This window comes from Sceloporus occidentalis, unplaced genomic scaffold (genome assembly GCF_023333645.1).
Source record: "Sceloporus occidentalis isolate IW3139 unplaced genomic scaffold, rSceOcc1.0.p SCAF_13, whole genome shotgun sequence".
Lineage (NCBI taxonomy): Eukaryota > Metazoa > Chordata > Lepidosauria > Squamata > Phrynosomatidae > Sceloporus > Sceloporus occidentalis.
In genome coordinates this window covers 7,503,354-7,516,165 of record NW_028316993.1, presented here as the reverse complement: position 1 = coordinate 7,516,165, position 12,812 = coordinate 7,503,354, and the positions used below count along the sequence as shown (strand labels likewise).

The following is a 12,812-nucleotide window of genomic DNA, read 5'->3' as shown; positions in this document are numbered from 1 at the left end:
TTGTGATGCTGCAAGGCGCCAATGGTGCACTTGCAGCGTCATCAAGGCACTGCGACGTGAGGACACTAGGCGTCCGTCACGTCAACATTGTGACGCCCATGTATATAGGGTGCCGCCATTTTTACGCCCACATTACGTGTGAGGGGCAAGGTGCATCGGGAAACGCCGCCCCTCACGCGCAACGACGGCGCCCGATTGGGCCCGTCAATACAGCTCCATAGAGTTGGAAGCTACAACAAGTGGCAGTGATCTTCTTTTTTTAAAATTAAAAATAAAAGAGCAATATGGAGAATCTGGAAGGACCAAGAGCTTTAAAAAAGCATCCTTGGAAGTCTACATGTACCTACACATTGACCACCTGTGGACTAGACACTAGAAGATGCCCTTAATACTACCAAAATAGAAGAGTTTACTTTCGATATGACAATGCTACTGGTAAATACGCAGGAGTACCTAATTCACAATTGTGTGTCTTTTCGCAGTACACAGTTATAGCACTGTGATTCCATTTTAACTGCCACAGAAGGAATTCTGGGTTATGTAGTTTGGTATGATACCTTAGAATTCTAAAGACCCTTCTCTAAACTGCAAATCCCAGGATTCCACAGGATGCAACCAATTAAAGTGGAATCATAGTGGTGTAACTGTGTAGTGTGAAATGACTGAAGAGTGTAGCTTTACTCAAAATGAGTTCAGTTGTATTTCTTGGATAGCAAACTATCTTCTGATAACTAAGAAAAGGATGTAAATAGCTGGATTCTTTTCAAAACTGCTGGATTTTTCTCTCTGCATAAAGCCAGATAACATCTTCAAGAAGGTGGTAGATCATCCCTTTGAGTTTTTGCCAGCTCCAAGTTGCTGCTGCTGCTAGTCTGGAGAGTTTCTGCTCTGAGACTCATGTTCTCCATTGACATGATGGAGTGTTCTGTGAAACCTTTCTTAACAAGAACTACAATGGATGTCTTGAAGACCTGTTGGAAGTTCTCTCCAACAAAGAGATAGAGAATCGGAGTGAAACAGATATTCAAACAGATGCCAATGCTAAAGGTTATCCGCAGAAACTCTTGTATCTTTCCTGGTGGATTTGGCTTGTTAGCCAGACTGGAAATCGTGTACAGGTAGAAGGGAAACCTGAAGATGAAGAAAGATGCTACAGCAATCACCAGGATCTTGAAGGGCTTCCCAGTCCTCAGCAACCTTTTCTTCTTCATTTCCTGACTCATTGAACAATAGCAGAACACAATGATGAAGAAGGGAAGCAGGAAGGTCAACAAGAACCGAGTCACAAAGATGGCCAATTCCATTTGGTCTCCATTCCATTTGTCCGATGTATAATTTAATTTGCAGATGCTTTTGTCTTTCCTTACCTCTTGAGTCACAGAGAAAGCCAAATAAGGAGCAGTTACGACCAGAGATACAACCCATACTCCTATGATAAGTCTACACGCCAAAGGTATTGTACGGTTGTGTTGGGCCCAGATGGGATGGCAGGTAAGGAGGTAGCGGTCCAGGCTGATGATGGTGAGCAGGAAGACTGTGGAGACCATCCCCAGAGTGATGAAGAAGTATGTGATCTTGCACATGAATACATCAAAGACCCAGTGAAAGTTGAGGAGGTTGTAGACACCAAAGAAAGGCAGGGAGCAACAGGAAATCAAGAAGGAGAGAGTCAGGTGGAGGAACCAGAGAGTGTTCACCGTTCTTCCCATCTTCTTCCACAGCATCCAGAGGAGAAGCCCATTCATCGCCATCCCCACCAGGAAAGACACTAAGATGAAAGAGCCAAGTGCTAGATTGGTGGAATCTCTGTATGCTGGGTTATAGCTGGTATTCATTGCTTGGCTGAGGTATATCCCACGGGGTAAATCGTGCTCCTTTCTTCACAAGGTCCTGGAAGAGGGCCAGAATCTGGTGAAGGGAAGAAAGATGTGAGAGTAGGAAGAGATAAGACGTAGTTACAGAACAAATAAGCTGAGAACGACTGCGTAGAAATGATAACAGGGAGGGAACAGATGACTCCACTGCAATCTGCTGACCTAATTGAGAAGCAAAGCATCCCTAGTTTTTTGTGGGTTTTTCAGGCTATGTGGCCATGTTCTAGAAGATTTTATTCCTGACGTTTCGCCAGCATCTGTGGCTGGCATTGATGCCAACCACAGATGCTGGCGAAACGTCAGGAATAAACTCTTCTAGAACATGGCCACATAGCCCCAAAAACCAACAAAAAAATAGGGATGCCGGCCATGAAAGCCTTCGACTTCACAAAGCATCCCTAGTCCAGAAGAAGACGATGCCATATAAACTCTTTGAAAACAAGAATGCGGAGTGATGGCAATTATAGAATACTTCTCAACATTCAGGTTTCATTTAACTCCAGAATTTGGACTTTTTTTCTCCTTTTACTACAACTCCCAGAATTTGTCCAGACGGATGGCTATGCCGGCTGGTGGGTTTGATTTCATCCATTTTATCCTCATTTTCTCTAACAGTAATTAAGAAATCTCTCTCTCTCAGAAATTTCTCAATTTCTTCTCAACTCTGGAGCCACAACAAACTAGAATTCCATAACATTCAGCCAGAGCAGTTAAAGCAGAGTCAAACTGCATTATTTCTGCAGTGTGAATGCAGCCAATGACCTAAATCCTGTTGTTAATTTAGACTAGAGTACATCCATTGAATGGATGGGATTTACCTACACACTGATTTACCATTCAACAATTGATTGAATGGCTTTACTCTAGTTATCAATGGGATGCCAGGTAATAACATATTGCCAGAAGTATTACTAAAGGGACTCTTTTTTCATTAACCATGAGATATTGTTATACATCTTGTTGCTTTTTACTATTTTTGTCATCCTTAAAAAAAATCCATATATATATATATATATATATATGTATGTATATATATGAAAACAACTTGAATATATTTCCAGGGAGTGATTGTTCAAATTCCTCCAAATAAGTAAAATATTTCGGCTTCTCCAAATAAAGTGAAAAAAGGAATGAGCAGATGCTATTCATTTTATGAAAATGTAAACATTATACCAGTCACTCTTTTTATTCTGCAAGAATTTTTTTATCATCTCATCATCTAACAAACTGGAAGCTAAAGCTCTGATTTTTCCCTCCTATGAACATATTTCCTAATACGACTCTGATACCCAAATCCCATTTTTTACATTTCAGATTCTCACCTTCTAAGAGCTGGGACCAGAAATGAAGGGTGAATCTATACTACAGAATTAATGCACTTTGACAGCACTTTAACTGCTATGGCTCAATCCTATGGAATTCTGGAGATGTTTTGTGAGATATTTAGCCTTCTCAAACTAGAAAAACCAGAATGCCATAGGATTGAGCCTTCATTCTTAATTCATTAATTCTGCAGTATGGCAGCAGCCTAAAAGAATTGCCTCCCAGTTTATCCCTTCTCCTACTGCCAAACCAGAAACAGACCTCCTTACTTGACAAATTGGGTCCTCTTGTCTTCAAATGGTTGTCATCAGAACTTTCAGGGACGAAGTGACAAAGAACCTCAGAGCACAGGGGATATCAGCAGGAAATGGATGAATAATTTCTGCCTCATAGCCCTCTTTCTTCCGAACTGCATATCTAAGAACATCAGTTTCTTAAATGTATTTCCAAAAGGCAGTGTTTCCGAGAGTGGTTATGTAATACATACTTCCTGAGAATTTGCAGAGTTTAGGTGCCTTGAGAGATTTGAACACTGGTGGAGATTTATGGTGTCTTTTGAACATTTGTGTTCAGGGTCAGCCCAAGACATTTTCTTGCTGAAGGTCCCACCTACCCAAGCCAAGTTGCACAATACCCAACGCCAACTGTACTATTGTATTATATATGCCAGAAAATATGCCACAACTACCTCTCCAAATCCCCGGTGCTATGTATGCCACAAGCACCTCCCTCGCGTAAAGGGAATTCCACCTATGCACGAGCCCCATTGAAATGAATGGAGTTTGTGCACTCAGGTGCTCACCCCTTTATCCCTTATGAGATTTGCCGCCCCTTCTCCCAGTGCGGCTTTCAGCGTATATTGAAAGCCACATAAACTGCGCCCGCGTATGATGTAGGCGCACTGTACTAGGTGAAACATGTTTTAAAGCATATACAGTGTGCCCGCTCCATACACGGGTGCACCATACGCAGCTTCCGGTTTACACAAAAAGCAGCATGGCAATTAAATGAATGACACGTGTGCAGCACCCCGCCATGAGCACGAGCCCCATTATACTGAATGGGGCTCAAGCATACACATTATTTGCCTTACTTGGGGGGGAGTCCAGAATGGATCCTCCGCATAAGACAAGGCTCCACTGTACATTATTCTGAGTATTGCTCCCCTTTTGCAACTCAAAAGAAACGTGGCTAGTTTGTGCACTGCAAAATCACACCTTGTCACATGTTCAGTGATGCTAGATTAAACTTATTCTCAGTGTGGTTTCAGTTGTTTCAGAATAATGGACCACATCCTCCAAATGTCTCATTGGAAGCTGTTGTTTTCTGAACCTTGAACAGACTTTTCCTCTGCAAGCTGAACACTGGACCTTCCTAGGTGACTGTTTTGCTTTTGAGTAGAATTTGAAGTGATAACGTTTAATAACTGGACATGCTTGACGCAAGCTTTCTGGCCTGCTCAAAACTCAATCTCATTATAGATATGCACATATTTCCAGAAGTTGCTTTCTGCCATTTTTGCTTTGCTTTTTCCAATATTTCTGTATCTCTATTTGTTGTTTGACCAGAGTCATAACAGATGCAAAAGCTGCCACTTGCCAGCAGGAGCCAGAAACATTGTGTGCCTCTATTTTCTAACAGGTAAGAATGCTTAGGATGGAAGTAACAGAATAGTGGAGGACGAGAGCAGGAAAGCACAGCTCCAGTACTAGTTCCCAGATTGCCAGGGTCATTCTTCAACTTGCCATGCTGTGTGCCTTCAATATGTATATGTATGTGTGTATATATATTGGTGAATTAGGATAGTGTTTATCCAATTCAAGCTGTCATAAAGCACTTTTGTGGTTCTTTGCAGAGACCAGTATTTTCTATCAACTGCTCAAGAACCAAAGTGTCACTAAAAAGTGATGCAGCCCCTCAACACAACTGTTTCTATGTCATTGGAGAGTAAGGCAATCAGGAAAAAGGAGGTCCCTGTGGATCCTGGTTGCAGCATGTTCAGCTATAGGAAAATAGCTGGACGTATCACCTGTGATCTCCATACTTTCCAAAGACATGGAAATGGTCATGTGGAGAGGTCTGCATTACTCAAAAGTATGGTTGGGAAGTTTTAACCAGGAGATCTAGCTACAGAGAGATAGCTGGATGCCAGACATTTTTCTCCTGGTGCAAGATTTCAGCCAATGTTTTCTTAACTATACTACATGGCTGTCCCTGCCCAGAGAAATTGAAATATATATACATAAATATATTTTCTGTAAATGTCTAATATATTAATCATGTTTAAGAGGTAAATTTCAAAGCAAAAGGAAATAACATGGCCAATAAATTAGCCTTATCTAGATGAAGTGTGCCTAACTTTATTGTAATGAACAACTTCCCTTATGAAGCTAACTCTTAAAGAACTTCAGATCTATGTTCCTGATGCTTTCTTACACCATCGTGCAGTTTTGCTGTGTAGATTAATCCTCAAGTACTGAAAATTGAGTTTTATGCAGAGTAGAAGAGCTTTGAGTTGTTTTACTACACTATAATAGTAACTGAAACTCAAAAAGAAACTACTGGACAAGCACAAGTTTCTAGAAATTACCTGCATAAAGAAACATTTTCATCAACCATTTGCTGAATTTTATACCCATTCTTTCCGACAATCACCAAATATTTGTGTACATTTTAAATAGATTTGGCAATTGTATACAAACATTGACTATTGCAGTGACATAAAGACATAATGGCATTTTTTTGTTCAGTAACTGTATGAAATGTCAGTCCATTACATAAAAAAGAGATTGGACTTCTCCATTTCATGAAGCTCTTACAAATAACAAGAAGTGGTCTTATCTTTTTCATTCAATGGTTAGGATTTTGTGACACCTAATGAAGCAGCAGCAGCAACAACAAAAACCCTTGGCAATTTTGCCTTTAACACTCACGCTCCAGGAATCGGTTAAATCGTTTTGTTTTTCAGTTTATGGCCCTTTCTATTTAAACAGAGTCTGTACCCAGAAGAAGAAAAATAACTATTCCAGTTGGATGTCCAAGGAAGCGACAACCTGGCATTTGGTGGAGTCTTCTTGAAAGATGAAGAATCTAATATATTCTATAGCAGTATTGATTGTTCTGCTCCTTCTCTTTCTGTCCCAAGGTAGGTGAGATGTACAACAATGGTGCCCCAAATGTTGTCTTGATCTCCTGGAAGAAATCTGGGTGATTTGTAGCACACCCTTTGACATTTAACAGATGACAACTGGGACATGTGTGGCCAAGCAACATCAGTGTGGTCAAGATCCGAAAAGGTATTAATGAGGAAGAACACACAAGCTAGGAGGAAAATGCAGTAGTTTGCTTTTGCCTGCACCTACAGTGAAGGACAAGGTTCTGCACCTTCTTCTACTTTCTCGCAGCTGAGGTTACTGAGCGCAGACTACTTTTGTGCTCTCAACTCAGTTCACAGCGATTGAAGTGAGCCAAGGACAAAATGAGAGGAAGAGAGAGAAAGTGTACTCTTTTAAAAGCATCAGAAGTAGCAGCATTGTATTTGTCAAACTGGGAGAGTTGGAGAGTATGTTTATCATCTCAGGAAGGATTTCGTACTTCTAGTTATTGAACACATGTACACACATGCACACACAGGGGCATGGAAGGCATTTTCATTGCAGTTTGGTTTCCCCTGGACTTCTTTAGAATATGGAAGTGACTCAGAAGTCACTTTGCCCTACTTTGTCTCACTTTCCTCTGCTTGTACGGGCACATATTGGCGCATGTGCAAGCAAGTCCACAGTACTCCAGAACCAATGTGCAACAGAAGAGTGAAGGGAATACAAGAGAGAAACCTGATGGATCAGGCTCTGTGAGTTCCAGGTCGCTTCCTGATATAAAGAAAGGACTTCTTTTCAGACTAATATGGGGGGAGGACGTATCACAGAAATGTCTTCCACATCCCCACAAGATGTTTGGGAATTATTATTATTATTATTATTATTTGCATTATTTGCATTGGATGCAGCCCTACAAGCCCTCCTGATTATTGTACAATTGTACTGTTAGTGTTAATTGATGATAGTGTAAGTTTTAATGTAATTACTACTTTATTGTAATATTTTGTGGATATGTTTTTGTATGCATTTTATTGGCGGTAATCCCACCTCGATCCACCTGGGAGAGGTGGGAAAATACAAATAAATTATTATTATTATTATTATTATTATTATTATTATTATTAATTCATGGGGTCCATGGATTTCCCACCATTACTATGACGGGTGAAACAGGCATGGATCAGAACCCTTATCCTAATGGTGGAAACCATACTTGTACCTTTTCTCTTCCTCCAAGAGTGTGATACTGCATTGAGGAAATTGCCCCTTGCTGCAAGATTTTCAATAGTCTTCAGTTTTTTTAGTGGGAAAAAATTATTTGCAGAAAATGCACCCAAAGAAGTTTGTGCAATTGATTAAAATTAAAATTACTATTAAAAAATAGTTCCAGATTTTAAAAGAAAAGGTATGGGAAATATGCAAATATGCAGACATAAGGCTTGAAATCTCATTCTTGCATGCGTATAAAACCAAGATTTGCATCCCTGCTTTATCCAGCACCATGGCCTTTATCAGACTTGGGATCCCTGCGCTGCTTTGTTTTTGTTACTTGGGTGTTTAGGTAAAAAGTACTCCTTTTCGCACCTGTTCCTTATATAGCTGTCTGGATCACTTCTTGCACATCATGGAAATATAATTGTAAAGCTCTGTTTTGTTTCAACTTTGGCCTTGGGTACCGTCTTGGCAGGAAAATGTGGAAGAGAAATAAAAGTAATCAATTGTTGAATGGAGAGTGAATATATAGGTAAGTCCAGTGCATCCTTCCGAGGTCGCTAAAATGAGTACCCAGACTGTTGGGAGCAAATTAGCTTACTTGCTAATTAGCTTACTTGCTGTTCACCGCTATGATCTTTGGAATAGCGGTATATAAATAAAACAAATTATTATTATTATTATTATTATTATTATTATTATTATTATTTAATCATTCGAATGTGGATAGGACTATAATAGAATATAGGTGAGTACCGGAACATTTGAGAACTACAAAAAGGCAAGAATACTAGAAATATGGGCCAGGTCCCATGTGAGGATTTGCCAAAATGGAATTCCTGAAGCATCCCTAAAGGGATGCTTTAATGGAAATAAAAAGCACTCGGGGGTTACTGTACTCATTGCCAGTCTGTCAAATGGTCCTTTGAATGCCTTAGTATAACTAGAGGTGGGCCTGTGTGCAAAAGTGGATTTAGTATAAGCACATGTCTGCAGAGAGACCAATGCTTTCCTTCTTTCTCCTGGCAGGTGTGCTGAGCCAGCATCTGGGATATACCTTGAGAGCACTTGCCCATGTCTCTGTGCAACGAGGCCTCCATGTTCACATCCCTTGCCAGCTCACTTATAACAAACAACACCGAACCAACTCTTCAAAATTCTATGGCTACTGGTTTAAGGATAAGGAACGATCCTGCCAATATGTTTCAATGCATAGCAAAGGCCAGCCAGCTCTTCTTGTGGCCACCAATGATGAGAGGCAGACTGTCGAGAAATCTGCTAAGAACCGCATCATTTTCAGTGGCAATCCAGAAGAAGGCAACTGTTCCTTTCAGATCAACGATGCCCAGTTACGAGATGAAGGCTTATACTACTTTAGGGTTGAAGGAGGAGAGGTTTTAAAATACAGCTTTTATCATAAAATACTTCAAGTTTCTGTGACAGGTAAGCATTTCATTTATTTATTCCATGACTATGGAATGGGAACTGCACTACCTGTAATAGAGATTGTGATGGTGTGAAAGAACAGGAAGCACAAGTGTCTTGTGCTTCTTGTTCTTCCACATTAGCAGAGTGCCTTTTTGCATTTCTTGGTACAAGAAACAACAGTTGGCATGCTTCCATACCTGGAAAATACATCAGAGCTAAGAATGCAAAAAAGAGGAAATTAAGACACATTTGCCTTCATGTTTTTCTAAACCCCGAAACAAATAATTTCTTAAGGTGTCATAGTCTCCCTTCATAATCTACCCCTGCCATTTACCTTCACCGAAGCTACTATGATCCCAATAGCAATTGTATGTCAATATATTAGCAATTGATTAGCACTTAGGAACCCTTGGATTTCCAAGCCCCAAATGCATCACATTGCAATAGAGATAATTATATGACAATTAGGTGCTTTGAACTCCATCCTAGTTACGTCTTCTTTGAATTGGTTATATTTAAAACATTTTGTGAAATGAATGTTTTTTTTTAAAAATGATAGGCTTGTTGAGCATGGGGAAGTGAAAGGAAATGTAAGATTTCTAGGTGGCTGCCACAGACAGATAGAAAGTCCAAATGTAGTCCCAATTCCACACAAGATGCGAGGTATAAGGCAAAGCAATGCCAATGTGATACTTTGGCATTTGAGTGTTGCACTAGGATTCTAGGAGACCAGGGTTTCAATACTAACTGAGATATGGAAACCCCTGGAAGGACTGTGAGCAAGTCACAGTTTTGCAGTCTTAGAGGAGGGTAATTACAAATTTCCTCTCTGAAAAAACTTGCCCCCACTTCCAAAAAATAAAGATCTGTACAGAGAGGCATCATTATCGTCATTATCATCACTATCTATGATTGCCGTATATCAGGACGTACCTGAAAACACAGGACAACAAAACCAAATTTACAGATTGCAGGTAGTGCACTAGAGAGCTTTGGGTCAGCTCAAGCTGGAGACACACACAAACTGGTACAACTGTTGATCTAGCAGGAGAGAGACTCCTAGACTGAAACACCAGCAGGGCTACAAATTAGTCTTCCAGCCCTTGAACACTACACAAGTATAAGCACTGGGAGTTTAAGGAAACTACACATTTCAGGATGAAACTGGAAGTTCAAGTGCTATGATTGTCTAGTGTGGAAAAGACCCTGATGGCAAGTTCCACCTTTGATGGGGAAATGGAGCACTCCGTTGTACACAGCTCAATCATTCAATTGTGAAATGATACATGGCCTTATATTCTGGTTCTCACTCCTTCGTTGTCTTTTGCTTTTCTTTTTGGTTCATGCCAGATCCTCCCAAGCTTGGCAACGCCCAACCAAATCCCAATTGCATGCGTGTGGACAACGATTTCTTCTGTACCTGCTCCTTTCAGTCTCAGCTACCAGCCCAGATCCAATGGCAAGTGGGAGGAGAGACCCTCAGTGGCAATAGCACCAGAGGAGCCCTGCAGACCACATCTTGGGTCCAGACAAATGAGGTTATCAGCACCTTGAATATTAGTGGAATTCTGGAAAAGGACCAATCCATCATCTGTCTTGGATCCAATGCTTTTGGGACCTATGCTGTCCATGTCCAGCTCAGTGCCTCAATGAAAGGTACAAGTCCTTCAGAGTTGTTCCTGCATCTTACCTGATGATAAGAATTGGCCCAGTTTCTTCTCTGTGATTTCTTTTTATCATTGCAGGTGTCCACCTCAAGATCCTTGTATCTGCGGTCTGTGGTCCTTTGATCACAGTCACCATTTTCTTGTTTGGTCTCTGCCTGTTCAGGTCAGTCATTCTTCACCTGTGGTTTGCTCTGCCGGCTGTGAGCCATCTACTGCTTTGGTTTGATCACAGTCTATTCAACAAGTCTATTCTGTCAAAATTTATTTTTAGGCTTCAGAAGAAGAAGAAGAAAGAGGAGGAGAGGGAGATGAAGGAGGCAGCTCTCTCTGGCATAAGAAGTCACAAGGCCATGGATGAGGACAATGCAATCTACTGCAATTTGATGCCTATGAAAGGTGTTGCCAGGCCCAGCTTTTAGTGGAGCCTTAGGCAGAAGGACTATACCTTACCATTATTGCCACTTCTATGTCACTTCGTCTCCCTCTGAGCCCAATGTGTGCCACTGACTAAACAAGGAATGGGGTGCATGTGCGCCTGAGCTATTGTTGGACTGCAATCCTTGCAGTGTAACCAGAGTTGAGGTATCTTGGGAGTTGAAGTCCATCAACATCTAGTTGGCTATGTGTCCACTATTCATGACCTAAAAGAATATATTAAATGAATTTCTTTCTTTCATTGCTTGATTGTCTGGAAAAGATAAGGAAGCAAGCAGAGGCAAGGAACAGGACCATAAGGCCTGAATGTTTCAGATGTTGACAGTGGCGTCTGCATTGGATTGTATGCAGGTGCCCACAGAATGGCAAAATTGGCCCTCATCCATTCAGGTCTTTTTAAAAAACCCATTTATTTTGAAGCATAGCTTTACCCTCAATGAAAATTCCAATGTAATCTGGGAGGTACAAATACCCAGTGACCACAAGTATGATGGTGAATTGCAAAATCAAGGATATTCCTTAAAACCCAAACACCTAGAGTCAGAAAATGTATGTCCATGTGTGGTGAAACATTTGTTTAGCTATCTTTCCCCATTTTTGTGCAAAATGAGGTTGACGAAGCAAGAAATACTCCACAACAGTGTTGGGGGGGAGATAACCCATACAAGAATGTGTTTCTTGGGATGATTTTTGAACCCAATTGTTTTCGTCCGTTAAAAAAAGATAGACACCAAGTGATAAAATTCAGTAATGCCACTGACAACTCTCCAAGTGAAAATGTTGTAAAATGGCTCTAATTCTGGGTGAATTCTAGGGATGTAACCCTTCATCAGTTTCTGCAGAATAAATGTAGTTTGATACTGCTTTAACTGTCATAGCTCCATGCTATGGAATCCTGGGATTTATAATTTCTTGTGGCACCAGAGTTCTCTGACTTTGTAAAAAAAATGTTATTCAAATTCATTATTTGGCAGTCATACAAGGTTCTTGTTTTCACATGTTGGAAGGCTTCTAGGAGCATAATCGTTGCCATTTATAGAGCTGGAGTCATTTTTGGAGGGGTTGGATGTTGGGGGGAATTTAAAGGGCTGCATTGGTTATGCTGTGGAGTGACATGCAGTCTTTGGCCAACACTTTGCCCACCTTTTAGAATATTGCTGTAGAGTTTCTTTGTGATGGAAGAGAAGATTCCAAAGGGGTTAGAACCAGTTTAGAACATGTGAGAGGCAGTGAGGTGAGTAAAGGCCTTGGATAGAAAAGGAGGCGATAGAAAATGAAACTGCTCTGCATTTTGTAGCCTCTCCTCTTAAAGTCTATTATCAGTCTTTTAAAATTATGACTAAAACTCAGAACAGTGTTATAAATGAGTAAGCCCTTCCTTTTGGGTTCGGAAGGAAAGGCTTCCTATAGACTGATGGCAAACTCATTCTCCCAATGTTGATTGTTAGGTAGCCAAATGGCACAATCCACACACATCTCCTAAGATAAAGATTTGGGGGAACCTCACCATTTCCAGATTTTATTTTTTTAAAATGTTAGTAGAAAACCCTTTGGTGAATACCTCTGGCCAAGAAAGACTGAGCAGGCTCAGAAACTGCAAAAAGATAGAGAAATGGAATTGAGTCTTCTGAAAGATAATGGCTGGTACCATCCCGACAAGGTGGGCTGGAGGCGTCCAGTTTTCTTCTGGAGGGACGCCACAGCAGCCAAACCGTGCGGCATCCCTCCGCAGTAAAAAGAAACCGGAAAAACTGGGTTCTTTTTAAGGTGTCCAG

General features: G+C 40.8%; 1 protein-coding gene and 1 pseudogene across 1 annotated transcript; one reads left to right on the top strand and one right to left on the bottom strand.

Moving 5' to 3' along the window:
• Positions 1-809: 809 nt before the first annotated feature.
• LOC149304787 (putative G protein-coupled receptor 33) lies at positions 810-2,056 on the bottom strand (annotated as a pseudogene).
• A 6,659-nt stretch (positions 2,057-8,715) lies between these two features.
• LOC149304786 (myeloid cell surface antigen CD33-like) lies at positions 8,716-11,055 on the top strand. Its single transcript, XM_089479120.1, has 4 exons — positions 8,716-8,950; positions 10,286-10,591; positions 10,681-10,765; positions 10,874-11,055. The coding sequence occupies exons 1-4, from the start codon at positions 8,716-8,718 to the stop codon at positions 11,019-11,021; spliced, it is 774 nt and encodes a 257-aa protein (XP_089335246.1). The 3' UTR covers positions 11,022-11,055.
• Positions 11,056-12,812: the final 1,757 nt, after the last annotated feature.